The 16,196-nt window shown below is 46.7% G+C and overlaps 2 protein-coding genes across 3 annotated transcripts in view; both read right to left on the bottom strand.

The window, feature by feature from the left end:
* The window catches only part of LOC117002456 (FERM domain-containing protein 4B-like), a 57,847-nt gene extending 50,246 nt beyond the window's left edge, over positions 1–7,601 (bottom strand). The window contains exons 1-4 of the mRNA XM_033071579.1: positions 7,536–7,601; positions 6,747–6,841; positions 5,185–5,277; positions 1,907–1,991 (exon numbers count right to left, since the gene is read on the bottom strand). Coding sequence (XP_032927470.1) covers positions 1,907–1,991; positions 5,185–5,277; positions 6,747–6,841; positions 7,536–7,601 — 339 coding nt within the window. The remainder of the gene's footprint in view (positions 1–1,906; positions 1,992–5,184; positions 5,278–6,746; positions 6,842–7,535) is intronic.
* The window catches only part of EOGT (EGF domain specific O-linked N-acetylglucosamine transferase), a 147,585-nt gene that overhangs the window by 127,152 nt on the left and 4,237 nt on the right, over positions 1–16,196 (bottom strand). The window lies entirely within an intron of this gene.

Genomic DNA, 16,196 nt, shown 5'->3' with positions numbered 1-16,196 from the left:
TCACGGAGCTGGGGATCTGCTCCTGTTCAGACACTGCTCGTGCTGTGGCTCCTTCCCTGCCCCACGAGGAGCAGCAGCAGCACAGGAGAGGACAGGCTGTGGAAGCACATCTGAGGGGCTTTGTGCATCCTCCTGTCCATGTCCCAGCAGCTCAGCAGGAGGGTTGGCCCCACGTGCCCTTCATGACTACCTGGAATCTAGAGACTGACCTGAAGTTTGTCACGTACAAAGAATACTTTTACAAGAGTTAATTGGAAGGTTAAAAGCTAATTGAGAGTTGATGAACTGGCTCCTGCTGAAGGAGCCAGAGGCTTGAGCTGGGCAGTGAAACTGCCAGCACAGAGGGCTGCAGGCAGAGCCAGGCTTTCCCTGGGTGCTGAATCACCTGGTGCTGCCCAAGATTCCTTCTCTCAGGAGGAAGTGATGCTCCTCATCCTCATCCCTCTGCTGCCCACAGAAACTGGGCTCAACAGAAACCCTCTGCTTCTGGCAGTTCTGCTTGCAGGAACAGGGATGCCACACTTTGGGTTGCTACCATTAGAGCATACACCTTGCAAGCCATAGGGAAAAAAAAGAGCCAGCCTGCCTTCCAAGTTTTTTCTTCTTCTCTTCTCCTTTGCTTTCTGATATGCTTTATACATACACATAAATACATAAACCAGCACCCAAATGCTTTAATATTGACTAGGTTTGTTTCAATGACAGTGTCCTAGGTTTGTTTCAATGGCAGTGTCATTTTCCACATTTCATTCCCAAACCAGGCCCATTTTCCAATTCCAAAATTATTTGTGCTACCTGTCTTGTTAAACTGCTTCAGTTAAGGGAGCAATTTAAGGATGGCTACAAGCTGCCAAGACCCTTCATTTTAACAGGTAGATATGACAAATGGAGATTTGCTTTTAATAACCATAACTGACAAGGCTCCAAGTTCTTCGAGCATCTTTCAAACTTCAGCATGTTGTAAAAATGAACCAATTTCCTTCCTTCTTCCAGAAAGAATTCCTGTACAAAGCAGAGTCACAGCTCTGCCATTAACCACTTTCAGGTTTCTAGATTCTTTCATAAATAATGAACACTGGAAACTGAATAAGAATCCTCCAAAATCTGAAGTATATTAAAGGTAAAAACTTTGCTACACTGAGCTCCACCACCAGTTAGTGGCACAGGATTGTTTCCCCAGGAAAGGTAACCAGTGATCCTCCCTAGACTGATTGAACCATGAGTGAGAGCAAAAGGCACCAGAGTTTGGCTGGAAGATCTCAGACCAGACCAAGATGAACCAAATCAATCTTATTCTTTAAGATTTTGATTACTGCATCCTGATGTGACTTTTAAAAACATGTATTTTACCAATCTGAATATTTTAAGGAAGTGTTTCAACCAGAAACTAAGTACAGAAAATATTCCAACAACTGGTTGTGATTGCTACTTTATAGGATTTGCTATCACTACTTACTGTTACTTTACTACCTCACCAAATTAAGGAAGGAAATAAAAGAAATAGAAACCAAATCCACAACACAGGACCTTCCTCACAGGTCTTTTTTTCTTAAGACAAGTTTGATTCAAGGTCAGTAAAGAGACTTTTGCCTTGAGTGTTTGCTATGCAGACACTGAGCTGAGCCTACCTGGGAAGTCACAACCCAAATTTTAAGTAACAAAGCTTTTAATACTCAGTGTAGAGCACTGAGCACACAGCAGGGCTGTGACAGCAGGAATAGGAACCCATCATCAGCCTCATCCATTTGCATGAAGCATCAGCATTCCAGGCAAGGAGAGAGTCAGCATGCTGAGATCTTAACACTCCAATTAGTTCTAGAAATCAGACATAGCTCCTACCAAATGCTCAGGGCTGGGTATGTGGCAGATGAGCAATAGAGGAGAGAAAAGAAACTCCAAGTCTTACCTGGTGTACGCAGGACTTGGCATTCAGAAAAAACAGCTCTACTGTGGTTTTGTCCTTGAGAAAGGAAATGCTTTCAATGTAGAACCTGAAAATTAAAAAAAGAACCAAAACCATGAGTTACTCTCTTGAATAGGTTTCATCTTCCTCCCAAGTAATTTTATTTCCTCAGTGTTTTGTTCTCTAGCAATAAAATAGCACAGAGGAACTATGAGCTACTGCACTTAATTTCCTGCCTTTTAGGAGGGAACAAGCAGAAATTATAGCCTGAAAGCACACAGGGAACAGGGACTCCTGGTTCAGTACATCCTGGATATCTGATGACTTTTCAAATGAGATGAAAACTCTGTTGAACACTACAGGAGTAAAACCCATCTCCTTCTGTGCAGGTAAAGTCACATTGGAAAATAAAACCTCTCAAATATGTTGCAGGTAGGGAAGCCAGTCCAACACTCAGCTGGAGGACAGGGGCTGCTGGCAGCCCTGCAGGACCACCTTCCTTCCAGGAGAGCAGAAATGTTAATAAGAGCCATTAACTTCACTCCAGCTCCAGATGCTCCCCCCCTAAATGCTTGGCAGAAGACCCAACTTTTTTACAGGCAAGCAAAGAGCTGGACCAGCACTGCCTCAGCAAAGCAGAGCAGCCCAGGGCTTGCCAATGTCTTGTCCTTGGTGGCAGGAGGGCTGGGTGACACACACAGGGCAATCAGAACCAGACCAACCTCTCCCACAGCCCTCAAGCTCCATCCCTGAATTTTGCACTGATGATCATCTTGGCTTGGATGATTTGCAAGACATTTGAGCAAGTCCCCAGCAGCACAGAGCACGTGGTAGGGCAGTAAAGGGACCTGCCACACGTGTCAGGAATGTTTGTATTTGTTTATGCTGTCACTTCAGGAAAGTGATACATTAAATAGTAATTGCTTTTAATATTTCACATTCCTACAGCGTGTTCCATCAAATTAATTTTAAAGCACTCTCCAGAACGCCTCTGCAGATAATTTACCCATTTCACAGGCATGCAGCCTGTCCAAGGGGCAGCCCAGCAGCCTGCCCCAGACATTTGAAAAGCTGTTATGCATTTCCATGACTCACTTTTCCCCATGAACTCTACGAGCCACAGGTATTTCCACCCTCTCTTGATCTCACCTGATATATTTTTTTTCAGTTTTGCTAAACTTTAGTTAAAATACCCTTGAGGGCTTCTCTTCAGAAATGCAGAGCAGAGGGCAGGATCCACACTCTTCATCCCTTCCCAACCTGCTGCCAGACCAGCCCTTCCCAGAGTGGACTTTCCTCAGCCTGCTAAAGCCTTCACTGCACAAAAACGTGATTTTCCTCAGCTAATGACCTCATTTTCACTTGCAGTTCCTTTCAGCCAGGGTCAGGGGTGGCTGACACCCTCAGATGCAGGACAGTTCTGGTTCTGAAGAGAGGCAGCTCCCAGTCACTCCTGGCACAAAGCAGGAGGCTGTAGGATCTATGGATTTTGGGTGATTCAGGGGGGCACTGCCCCCAATCCCAGCTCTGTGCTCTGTTTCCTCTGTGGTACAAGCTGTACCTTCTTATCACCCCAGTACAGATGGGGAACACTGGACCATAGAAATAAGGATGTTCAGGGCACTGCAGACACATTTGGGAACACCATAAAATGCACATTCTGCTTCTACTTCTGATGCTGTCAGCACTCCTGAAACTAAAAGGACATTTCTGAAAGTCCTCAATCTGCATCAGAGAGCCCCTTCAGTTGAGTGCACCATCCAAAAATCTCTGTGACTGGATTGAGTTTATGCCAGCTGGCAATAATTAAAATCTCAAAGGATTATCACATTTCCTCATTGAACAGCAGAAGCTCAGGGATGAGAAGCAATGAAGATAAACCAGGAATTGGAGATTCCTCCATTTCCAGTAATGCAGCTGGAAACTGCAGGTTTTGAAGTGGCTTTTCTGCTGGAATATATCTGTATTCTATGGATCAGGCAGTTTCTGTAGTGCTAATTATTTCTGTATCTTCCTCCTCCTGCTCTGCATCTCACTGCCCACCTCCCTGGTTACCCAGTTTGGCTCTCATGACCCCAGAGTAGTCAGGCTTAAAATTCCCATCTCAAAGACCTTTCCAAGCCCACTCCTCACACATAAACTCTTGCCCAAATCTCTGCACACTCTGTCCTGTTTTGAGGACCATTTTGCAACAGAGAATACCAACATGAACACCATGAGCAAACAGCATAAATTCCAACCCAAGAATGCTCTAAGTTATAGAATTGCCTTTACAGCTTTCTTGGGCAGCCACAGGCTCTGCCCTCCCAGATCCTGATCAGACACTGCAAACACAGTGAAGAGCCCATCATCCCTTTACAAATGGAGCTTTTTCTTTCTGCTGAGTGTGGAAGAGGAGCTCTGAACACCATCACACAGCAGCACGTATTCAGGCAGAACAAAGTGCCACTTGTTTGTCCCATTCCCCTGCTGACCAGCGGGGGACAGGGGAGGAGCTGCTGCCAACCGACCCAGCTGAACAAGAGCCTCTGCCTTGGAAGTGCTTCCAATAATTAAGCACACAAGGCATAAATTTACCCAGATCTGAAAAGCAAATGAGGTCAGTCTGCTCTCACGTTCCCTCACAGACTGCAAGGAAAACAAAAACTCCAACAACATTAAGAAAATGATGCTTGGGTTTTTTTTTTCTGCCAGCCCAGCTCTGTTTCGTAGGACAGGAGTTTTTTTCAGGCCCTCAACCAGCAGAGCATTGCCAGCAACAGCCCTAAAGTAATGCAATTATATTGGCCAAAATCATCATTTTGCCAGGGATTTTATTCCTTCCTGGGGACTGATTAAGCTGTGAGCAATACAGCCATCAGCAATCCCTTTAAAGTACAGACAACCCTTAAGTAAACAGAAGGAAAAGAGTAAGTAAAATTGTTTGAATAAACTGCATTGCAATTTAGCACACTCAAAGAAAGTCAGGCAAAGAAGGTATTTAAAATACGAGGTTTTAAACAAAAAAAAACCCAAACAAAACAAACAAAAAAACCATCAAACCCACCCTAGGAATAATGTCCTAGTAACAGTTTAAAAAGTGGCAAGTTCCAACCTACTTTATTTCATAGTTAAAGAAAAGAGAGCAGCACTGAGCCAGGGCTTAATCTCTTTCTAAAAATAACACATTGCTTTGACATTTATTTCCTTTATCAAATCTGTAATCAGTTCCTTTAAACAAAACCCCCTGGTGATAAATAAACCCAAGTGGTAATGTTTGCTTGGTGGAAACGATTACTCACCTAACAGCAAAGTACAAAGTTGCTGGCCCTGGTTTCTTGGGCAAGTCATGGTCCAGGACACGGTGATCCAGCTGCAGCCAGACACTCTGACCTCTATGGAAATAGGTTGGGGAGAAGGTTAAAAACTGGGATGGAAAACATAGAAATTGGTTCTTTTCAGTGCCCCTATTTACTCCAAGTGTTACTTTAAGAAGTTCAAGACTCAGCTCTAAGGCAGGCAAACATCTCATCAAATGACTTCATTTTTTTTTTCCTAACCTTAACCCTGCAAGGCTGAGCCATGGGTGCCCTCCAGAGGCCACACACTCCCTCCAAGCACCAGCACACACCAGGCAGGCACTGGAATCCCACTGGAGTTTCTGGGGAAGCTGACAGCTTTTAGATAATGCCCTGGCAGCACTTTAAACCTCACCATGACTCAGTGCCAGCAGCCAAAAACATCCAGAAGAATTTCATGGCAGCTCTTCTGGGGGACAAAATAAGCTAAGTACAAACAGTACCCTCAAGGGGTTTACAGAAGAGCTGGGGGGAAGTATCATCCAGCAAGTGGAAGGACAAGGACATGGCAAAAATATTCTGGTGATAGCCCAAGATGTGAGTGGTAAAAATAACAGAGTGCTGGGGTCAGGGCCCCAGAGGGAGCAGCTCCATGAGCTCCAGAGTGTCCCCAGGGCCAGCCCTGCACGTGGGATGTGCCTCTGCAGGGTGGCCCCAAATACAGCTCTGATGGGGTTTGTAGGGAAAGGCTTCCATCCAGGACTGCATAAAATGGCAATGGAGAGCAGCAGGAATCAGTGTTATCCCCACTAGACGAGAGGTTGATTTGGGGCTGTATTAGTGCACAGCTCCATGTCCCCACTGCCCTAACACCTCTGCTCCAGCTGTTTTGGGGGAGCTGAAGGTAACACTGGCCCTGCAGGCAGCAGATGTGGGGAAGCATTTCAGTGCCCTGCTGAGAGATGAGCCTGAGCACAGGTGAGGCTGCAATGACCCCAGCTGGCTCTGGGTCAATGCCATGGACAGAGCTCCCACAGCCTCCAGAGCCCAGACACAGCACCACACCCAGGCTCAGCCAGAGCAAAGCGCTTCCTGGGGAGGACTGACCTCACAGCTCACTCTGCTCGGGACATTTGGGGTTAAAAGGCTCAGTAATACATCTGAGATTCAGGTGCAAAGCAGTAGGAGCAATTAATTTTGGAAATAAACGCAAAACCTTTTTGTTGCTACTAAAAGTGCAGAGGAGGAAAGCTGGGGGTGTTCACATGGGAAATTATCACTGAATCAGTTTTTTCACCATGTGAGATAAATATGAAATGTGAAATCACCAGGAAAGTATTTTACAAGGATTCTGTGCTTTGTGCCCAGGAAATATTTTACAAATATTTTCTATTTCATGCCTTCCCCGAGCCAAGCAGCACAAGCACAGGATAGAAACTCTTTCAACTCTTTCTTCTTGGAGAGAAAAAGTAATTTTTCCATCATGCCAAGCTGTCATGGTATCAGAGATAAGGTTTCACATTGCAATAATGACACAGCTGTTTAAAATAAATAAACATACTCACGTATCATCGATAAATGTTATCCCAAAATACTCCTTTTCTTTCAGGTTGAAGTGCGAGGCCACCAGATCCAGTAACTCCCGAGACAAAAGTTTGGGCTATTGAAAGAATAAAAACAGTTTTATTCATTTCAGTTCAGGTTTTCGATGTATTTTTTTTTCTGTGCAAATACTGGTATTTGAGTTCACATGGCCATGCTAAAACCCTGCTGTACAGCTGAATACAGAAGTGACATATCAGACTCAGGGTGTCTCAGTGGAGCTGTGTGGGATGTGTGGAGCATGGGGAGGAATTCTGTGCTTAATCCATGACATTCAGCTGAACAGCACAGACTTGAGTGCTGCTTTCCTCTTTCTGGGGGAAAGGCTGTGTCCCAGGCTTTCCTGCACTTACAGCAGGAAGGATTTTCTAATTAGGAACACATTGTGTAGTGGAGGATCTCGTGCTTTGTTACGGGAATAAAACATCCTCAAAACCACAGCTTTCTTCCCATCTAAATGACAAAAAGCACCACCACAAGGGGTGTGTTTGATATGCACAAGGGGTGTGTTTAACATGCTTTATGAATTTTGGTGAAAGCAAAAACTGAATGCAGAACTGATGGCAGATATTTTTGCCCACAATTCACGGGGAAATCCAGATGTCAGGAGAAGCACACATTGCCTCAGCACACTGTGAGTTTTTTCTAGGAAGAAGTAGAACTTTTCTTCAACCCTCACTTCAGCCCCCAAAGGAAAAGAAGCAGAGAAATGTGGCAGTGGCTGCCAGTCCCCAGAAAAGCGAGGTCTGTACCTGAACCAGCAGCTCCAAGTTCCTGTCATCGAGGAGATGCACCTGGCAGTGCCGGCCCTCGGTCATCTGCAAAGACACAGCACAGCCCTGTCAGAAGGACAGCATTCCTGCCTTTCCTGGCTTGCACCAGAGCCTGTGAGGCTTGGGGACAAGGGCAGTGCTAAGCAAGGGTCTGATTTGGATGGATAAGGGAATTGACTCCGTATGGAGCTGACTCCTGCCTCAGCACTCTCAGTTCCTGTCAACTTCAAGCTGGAATTAAGGGTGCTTAGCAGCACTCGGGATCAGACAAAAACCCATAAATGCTGTGAGAATTAAATATGAGGATGAACCAGCCTGGCCAGTGCTGCCACAGGCTTTTTCTCTGGTGAGGAGCAGCTGACCAGGGACCCAGGACACCCAGATCCATCCAGCCCTCCCTGCAGATGGGCCAGCCCAGGTCTGGTCCACTGACCTGTGTCTAGAGGAGATGGGAGTCTCTACCAGCACAGGAACATTTTCACTTAGCTACTCAAAGTCATCACCTCCATGGGATTATTACAGAGGAGCTGCACACATCAAGAAGGTGCAGGAACTGTAGACTAAGAATGGGATGAGCTCTGCAAGCCCCGATGCTATATCTGAACCACCTCTCTCATGTCACATTTATCTCCTGCAAACTAAGTCTCTTCCTCTCTTTAGGAGGCAAGCAATTCAGAAATAGCTGCCCATTATGCCCTTTTAATATCTGCCCTTTGAAATCTAATACATTTCAATGAAAGCTTTTACATTATTTAATATCTGTTCTAATTCTGGGCCTTTCAGCAGCTTCAGCGAGGACCAGCTTTGCAACACTCTCCGGGTGAGAGCTGGTGAAGGAAACCTGGCTTTCATATTTGTTCTCCCAGCCTCAAATAACTCATTTTCCTGACAGCACAAGCTTCCAGCCGACTATAAATTGTGATCTGTGAGCAGAGACCGGGGGTGTTTGCTTAGACAGGGGCTCCCAGGGGGATTAAACAACACGCAATGGTTTCTCCTTTCACATCCCTCTGGCTCCGCAGGGATGGGGACAAGGACAGGGCTGAGCTGTAGTGCCATCAGCACCTTCATCACCTCCTGCCTCTGTGCAAGCTGCCTTTAAAATAAACACAATTTAAACGCGATTACAACCGCAGAGACCTCCCACCTCTGCACAGCCAGGGCTGCCCAGACACAGCTCTGCCCCGAGCACCCAACCCAACAGAGCTCCATTGTTCCGACTAATTGAGCTCGTTTGGACCAAAAGCCGAGAGGGAGTGCCCTCCTGAGCAGGTCAGGGATGAGCAGGGGGGGCACAGCTCCCCGAGTGTCCGGGATAACTGCGCTGAGCATCCCTGCAGCGCCGGCAGCTTCGGGCACTGCTGAGCATCGCATCGAGCCCAAACAGCAGGACCGCTCACAGAGCGAGTCTAAAGGAAAGAAATCCTTTCCTTCCCCTTGGTCTTACTGCTAGGAGCACGGATTTGTACAGAAGTGAGGGTGAGGAGTGCCACACGGTGCCCACAGCAGTTCCGAGCACAGAGCTGCTCCTCCCCGGGGACAGCAGCGATGTCACCGCTGATCCCCTGGTGCTGCACCTGCAGAGCATCACCCCTGTGCCTGCTCTGCCCTCAAGGTACCATCCATCCATCCATCCATCCATCCATCCATCCATCCATCCATCCATCCATCCATCCCTCCAGCAATCAAATCTGCACCATCCCAGCCCCCTGAGATTTATCTGCTGCCCAAGCACAGCGTCCAGAGCCCTTAAATCCATTATGATCCACCCCCGGCTCCATTTGTTCCCCAGAGCTGACGGGAACGTGGCAGGCTCGTAACTAAGTGCCCGTTCCCACCAATTAATCATTTCATCAGCGCACCCTTCAAGGTGGAGCACATTTCTGGCTCTGACACACTGTTTCCAATCTGCCCCTGTTGAGAGGTGTCCAATCCAATGGTGTTTTTAAATCATTCCCCATCTGTTGCTCTGAGATAGCACCAGGGTTGCCATTTTTTAATTGTGACCTGCTCTAGCTTTCACCCAGTGAAATCACATCAATCACTCCTGACTGCCTTAATTGCCTCTGTTGTCTGTTGTTAAGTAGAAAAGGTTTCTGTAATAGCAAACACATCCACAAAGCCTCGTGCTGAGGAGAAAGGTATCTGGAAGGATTAAAACATAAAAGAAATACCAAGCATCATCCACACTCCAATTCAGCTATCCAAGGTAACTGCAAAGCGCCTCAAAAGTGAATTAACCTCACGACACCTCTGAAGATAGGCAAGATACAACTATCCCTCATTGTATTGATGAGACAACATAACTTCCCAGAGCGCTCAAAGCTCAGTCAAGGACTTGCAGAAGATGCCAAGGTGCCCAGTGACAAAGCACTGTGAAGTGCCTTTGCTGTGACACACTTGGCAGCTCCCACCTGCATCCCCAGAGCTCTGTGGTCACCCCAGAACACTTCATCCCCTGGACAAAGCTACAGCACAGCAATGTCCAGAGCCATGAAATGCCTGTGGCTGTAGCTCTGAGAGGAGCTGCTTGCACCCTTCTGCCCTCCCAGCCCATTCCTGAACACCTGGGGGTTACATTCCTGCTAAGGTCCCTTCTCCAGCCAGGATGAGACACAGGGACACTCACTGTGAGACAGCACAGCCTGCTCAGGGAGCACCCATCTGCTGGTGTGACCATCAGCTCTGCATCTGTAGGCTCCAATCCCTGAACAAAGCAATATTAACCCAACAGTCCAAGCCCTTCTCCTCCTGCACACCCAAAGCTTCAGCCACCAGCACCCCCTGGTTCCTGCAGCTGTGCAGGAGCTCACTCCAAGCATCCCCACCCCATTCCTGATGGGGGCAGAGAGCATTTCACTTGGCTCACCCCATTCTTACAATCAGAAGAAAATCACTCCAAATTACTATCACAGGGAAGCACAAGCCCATCCTACATCAGGAATGTCGCCCACCAGAGGGGTCATCTCCAGGAGACAACTCTGCTCACATCCAGCTGCCTCCCTGTGCAGACAAGGCTCTGATGTACACAGCAATACTCACATTTCAAAGCCTTTTCTGTACAGGATGTAGAACCAAAAGCTTTGGAAGTTTTGGCAGCTGCAAGCTCACCTCAGAAGCTCTGGAGTGTCAGTCTCCTTCCACCAACCCTGTCCAGTCCCAGGTGTGACATAACTGTGGCACAGCAATGCTCCAGCATGGTCACAGGTACCAAAAATCTGATCCCATCCTCTTGCCTGGAGAAAAGCTTCATAAAGAGGTTTCCATCACTTTCATAAATGGATTTTGGCCAGGGAAAGGTGCCTCCAGCTCAGCAACTGGAGACTCTGAGCTCCTGGGGCTGGAGAGCAAAAGACTCCTTCTTAACTCCCCCTTTAAATGACACTGTTGTGATTTATTTAATTCATTCCCCACAGCACATCCGCTTGCAGGGCTGTTTCCTCAGGCTGTGGGAAGGGACTGTGCTGTGTCCCAGCTCCCAGGGCACCAGGCTCCTCAAAGACCCAAAGCCCTGGAGTCCTCACTGATACATTTTCTTTCATCTTTAATTCAGGACACCCTGCTAATCTGAACAATATAATTGATTTTCCCTCTGTTGGACCAATCCATCATGAGATGAGCACAGTTGTCTGGCTCAGTCAAGAGCGGGTGTGAACAGTCTTGAGATATTTATACACACACACATCTGTTTTCAGCTTATTCTCATTGATTTGGCATTGTCTGCACAAATGAACAATTTTTGCAACATGCCCCCAGATTGGTTGTCTTAGCAGTTATTTTTAAAAGCCTGCTAATATTTAAGCTATTATCCAGTAAAAGAAGTAGCAGCATAAAATTCATGAAGCATCTCTGTGTCTCATCTCATTCCCAATAGGAAATTAGGAGAGAGACATTACACAGCCTCATTTTTGGCAAAACCATACTGAGAGACTGGGAAACAACAAAAATCCAGCATCCCAAAGTCACTTGTATCCTCTGTACCCACATAAGCAGCAAAGCCTCAAAAATGGACAGAACTGAAAGGAGACACTTTCCACTGCAGAAATGCAGTTATATCAAAGTACTGCAGCTAATTTACAGGCTGTCAGCAAGAATCTGATTCACCCACATCTTCAGTAAAAAAGGCAGATAATGAAGGGAAACAAACAATTCTCAGAATATCCATGTGTGCAAATTAAAGCATATGGTGAGACTGACTCTATGCAGAAAATTAGCATTATCATAAAGGTTTCATTAACTGGGAGGAAACAACATTTTGTCCTCCCTTTTTTGTCACAAAAAATTATAATAAATTCTCCACCTAAAATCATCAAAGCAGATTTTCTAAAATATTCATCCTTTAAAAAAGAAATCAGCAAGGCAGAGGAAAAAAACCTACTTTTTGGCTACTACAGTTCCTTACAATATCTTGAGCCTGACTGTTTATCTGGGAAAAAAAGCACATGCAGGATATTTATGCTATTTCTCTTGGAGAGAAACATCCTCCCTATGCAACCTGGTTCTTACATGCAATATTTTTAGACATCCATGTGTGTCATCACCTTAGGGAAAAAATAAGAAAAAGAAAGGAGTAATTAGACAGGGTGTAAACAGGAAAGCTCAAAAAAAACCCAAAACCCTTAAGCCAAAAAAAAAAAAAAGCTGTCAGAATAACACATCTCCTGAGGGGAAGTTTAGAAATGGAGAATCATGAAGGGTCTGGGTCAGGAGCAAACCCCAATGTGTTGTATTCCCTCCAGGTCAGATTTTTCCCTCCCAGAACTGGGCAAGTTACAAAGGAGTCTGACTTCTATTTTTAAGCCTTTTCTGTTTTAAGGTCTAGAGACAGAAAAAAAAAAAATAATAAAAAAAGCCCAAACAAAACCCAAACCCTAAAAACTCTCTGGCCAAAGAAGAGAGGATTATACATAAGCTGCACATAATTAAGACCAAACTGGGAGCTGTGTCTGCCAGTGACAGGCTCAGGGCTCTGTGTGTGCATCCCAGCTGCTCTCCCTGGGGATGTGCCACGGTTTGGGCTCTCAGCCCTCGTGTGCACACTCTGCACACTGAGTAAGGACCTGCCCAGCACAGGGTGCCTGAGCCAGGGTCCTGCAGCCACCTAAACACTCACCAGCAAAACTCTCACCCTCATCCAGCAAGGTTTCACACCTTCAATACCCTGAATTCCAGCCTGGAAGGAGCAAACTTCTCCCTCTAATTCTTCTTTTTCCTTCTTGTTCAGGCCTGGGTGCTCCTGGAAACATCCCAGTGTGGCACCAGGGATTTGGTCCCAGATGAACTGAACTGTGCATGTTATTTCCATGAGCTCCTGGCAGGGTAACCACGTGAAATTAACCACTGGCAGATTAATAGCTCTGAAAGATATTTTATAGGCAGGAAAAAATCACCTGTACTGATGCACCCAGTGATGAGAGAAAGGGGAACCATTCTCACTACAGAAATGGCCAGCACACAACCTCAAACCTGCAGCTTGAAAGTGAGAGATTGGACTGTGGTACATCATTAGTTCACAGATTATAAAAACTGGCTCATTTATCCTGAAGCAGGCACACCACAGCAGTTCAGGCAGTCAGAGAACTGAAGATAATACAGATAACAAAAAGCCAGAGAGCAAAATTCCCTCTCCCAGAAGGCAGTGCTGTTCCTTTGCACAGATTTCACAAAGCCTGTGCCATGAGGGATCCCAAAATGCTTCCATCCTGCTCCTGGCACTGACTCAGAGGCAGCACTGCTTTCCAGGTGCACAAGCCCAGAGCACCAGCCTGGATCTTAAAAGGATTTCATGTCCAAATCCCCACCTGAGCTGCACCTAACCACCCATTAAAGCATCACCAGTAATTTCTTGTAAATGTTCTGGGTTTTTTTTATCCAAACCTTTCTTCTGCAACTTGTAAGCCTGTAAGAGATTTCAAAGCCTGGTATTGAAGCCCCTACACATCAGATTTTCATGGGCATTTAGGTGATTTTTCCTTTGGTTTTATAGGCATTTAGGATCAGCTCCTCAGCTGCCTCAGATCAGCACTGCTTCACTGACTTTGGTCCAGCCAGCCAGCTTATGTCTGGCCCCTGAACGTGCACAGCCTGATCAGAATGTGAAATCACATGCAAGAATGTCTTGCAATAAGGAGCTGCACCAACCAGGCACATCTCAGGAAAATAAAAGCCTTTGCCTGTCCTGGAAGGAAGGGGCTGGCCTGCATGCAGCTGGGGGGAAGAGGGAAAAAGCTATAATGGTTTAAATGACCTCAGAGTTTCCTGGTGTGTCTGTTGGGAGAGCAAAGCTTCATCATGTTCCAGCACTTGGAGTCACTCAGAACTTTAAGGAATAAGCAGGAAAATAACAGACAGAAGTTTGGGACTATACCAGCATTGCTGTGGAAGCTTTTTAAACAATCTGCACATTCTGGGGAGCCTGTCTCCAACCCACAGGAGCTCCCTGGCCACTGTAGGTGTCACCTCTCAGTGTCCCATGGTGGGAGGTGCTCAGGGTGAAGGTGATGGATGAGGATTGGAAATGCTCCACTCTCCCACGAGTGAGGGTCTGAGAAGGGCAGCACTGCCCCAACCCACTGCCCCATCCCACCCCACTGAGTGCCTCTCCAGCAGCTCCTGTGCCACAGAGCAGTGCAGTGCCCTCCCCTCTGGACTCACTGGTTCCTCCTGCACTGCCCAATGGCTCAGCTCTGCCTCCAAAACCTCCTTATCCCCAGTCTGCTCACAGCAGCCAGGGCAGCAGTGGGTTCCTGCCATGACACCACAGCCTGGCTCACACAGACACAATAAACCTGCAAGTGATCCCTTGGAGGGCAGTGGCAGAGCTCCCACCAGCTTTATGGGGGCAGACCATGTCTCCAGACATACTGCCTCTCCTTCCTAATCTTAAGTCATAAAGAAGCCTTTGGCTGAAGCCTTGTCTCCAGTGTAGTCAATTAATTTTGCCATTAATTTTAATAGGGTCAGGATTTTGCTTTAAATCATTTGTTATCTCACTATTAACCTTTAACAGAAGCCAGTATCTGCTTAATGTTAAATAGCCAGTGATGCTCCACAGTGGCTGGCTCCACCTTCCATCCTTTGTGCCCTGGCAAACCATCCTGTAGGACACACAGGTGACTCCAAGTGCCACCCCCACCCCTCCCAAGGGCTGCAGAGGCCACCTTGGCTCTGCACACTCACGAGATGTTTACCCACACAACTGCAGGGACTGTGCAGAGCCATTCCCAGGCCTCAGGGTATTCCCCTTCTCAGGACCAGCCAGGCAGGGACAGACACTTAAAGCCATAAGTGAATGACATGCACAGAAATAACATTTTAAGATGAGACAGGCTGGAGAAAAGTGCAAGCTTTGCACTTTGATGCCCCTCTGATGATGCTCTACATGGAAATGTTGGCTCTGCTGAAGTTTGGCAATGAGCTGGAGATAAAACAGTGCCTGGAACAGGGGGCTGAGAGGCTGCCTGGGTTGCATGGCACCTTCCTGAAATAGCCATGAGAGCTGGAGATAGGATGAAAAAATTGGCTCCTGCAGAGCATCAACTGACTTTCATGTAAGCCCCACCAGCTGAGCCAGTGAAAAAGTCTGGCACAGGAACAGCCCAAGTGCTCTCCCTCACTGCAGGCACTGTGGCTTTGCAGGGCCACGTGCCAACATTTTCCATGCAACCCTCCTTTTCCCCATTTATTCTATTATTTCTCATTGCAGGGGATGGCAGATCTAAGGGACTCTTTCATTCACTCTATTGATGGCTTGTGTTCATTGTAAAGATCCCACTCAACAGAGCAGGTTGTGGGGCTCTAAATCTCATCCTCATCTCCCAAAATTCTCACAAATCATGATGAGAATGCTGTAATAAGACCCCCAAAAACAGAACAAAACCAAAGAACAGCAATAAATTAAATCCAGGAAACAAATTAATTCAATCTTCCTCAAAATGATAAATCCAATGACCCAGCCAGGAATCTCTTTGCCAAGAGTAAAATATAAGGAGCAGAATTGCAGCTTCTTGCTCCCTATCAGGAATGTGCAATGTGAAAAACTCTCCCCTCTCCTCCCCATGAGGAAATCTTGCAGTGTGCCTGCCTTTCCTGATGCTCCCCATGGCTTTTCCTGTACTTGCCTTTGCTCCATTCCACAACGGGATGCAGGGCAGCATCAGCCCCATTGCAGGAGGCAGAGGGAGGAACTCCTGCTCAAGTGTGGTTCTGCTGGCTTTAGAGTCTCCAGCTGCCAAGCAGCATCAGGTAGCCCTTCACCTCTCCTGGCACTGCCCAAAGATCTCTCTGGCAGGGTTATCACAGATGCTGAGTCCCTCTGACAGAGGGGGAGAGGTGAGCTATCCTCTTGAAGGATCAGCACCTTTACTGCAGGAATATTCTCCTTAAAGGTGTCTCAAGACAGAAAAGAATTTCTCAAGTGAGAAAAGAATAGGCACGCAACTCTACAGCTAATGCTATTAAAAAATTATCTGGAAAATGAATAGGAAACAATCAGTACGAATCTGCCACAAATATCAAGTCAATGAAATCCAACATCTGCTTTCCTTGGCAGCACAGAGCAGTAAATTCGTGTCTGGCAGAGACACGCTTATCACCAGAGTGCTGAGACACTGCAGGCAGGTCATTACTGCACACAGCCCA

This window comes from Catharus ustulatus, chromosome 13 (genome assembly GCF_009819885.2).
Source record: "Catharus ustulatus isolate bCatUst1 chromosome 13, bCatUst1.pri.v2, whole genome shotgun sequence".
Taxonomy (NCBI): Eukaryota; Metazoa; Chordata; class Aves; order Passeriformes; family Turdidae; genus Catharus; species Catharus ustulatus.
The sequence above is the reverse complement of the archived record's forward strand: the minus strand, read 5'-3'. Positions and strand labels throughout refer to the sequence as shown.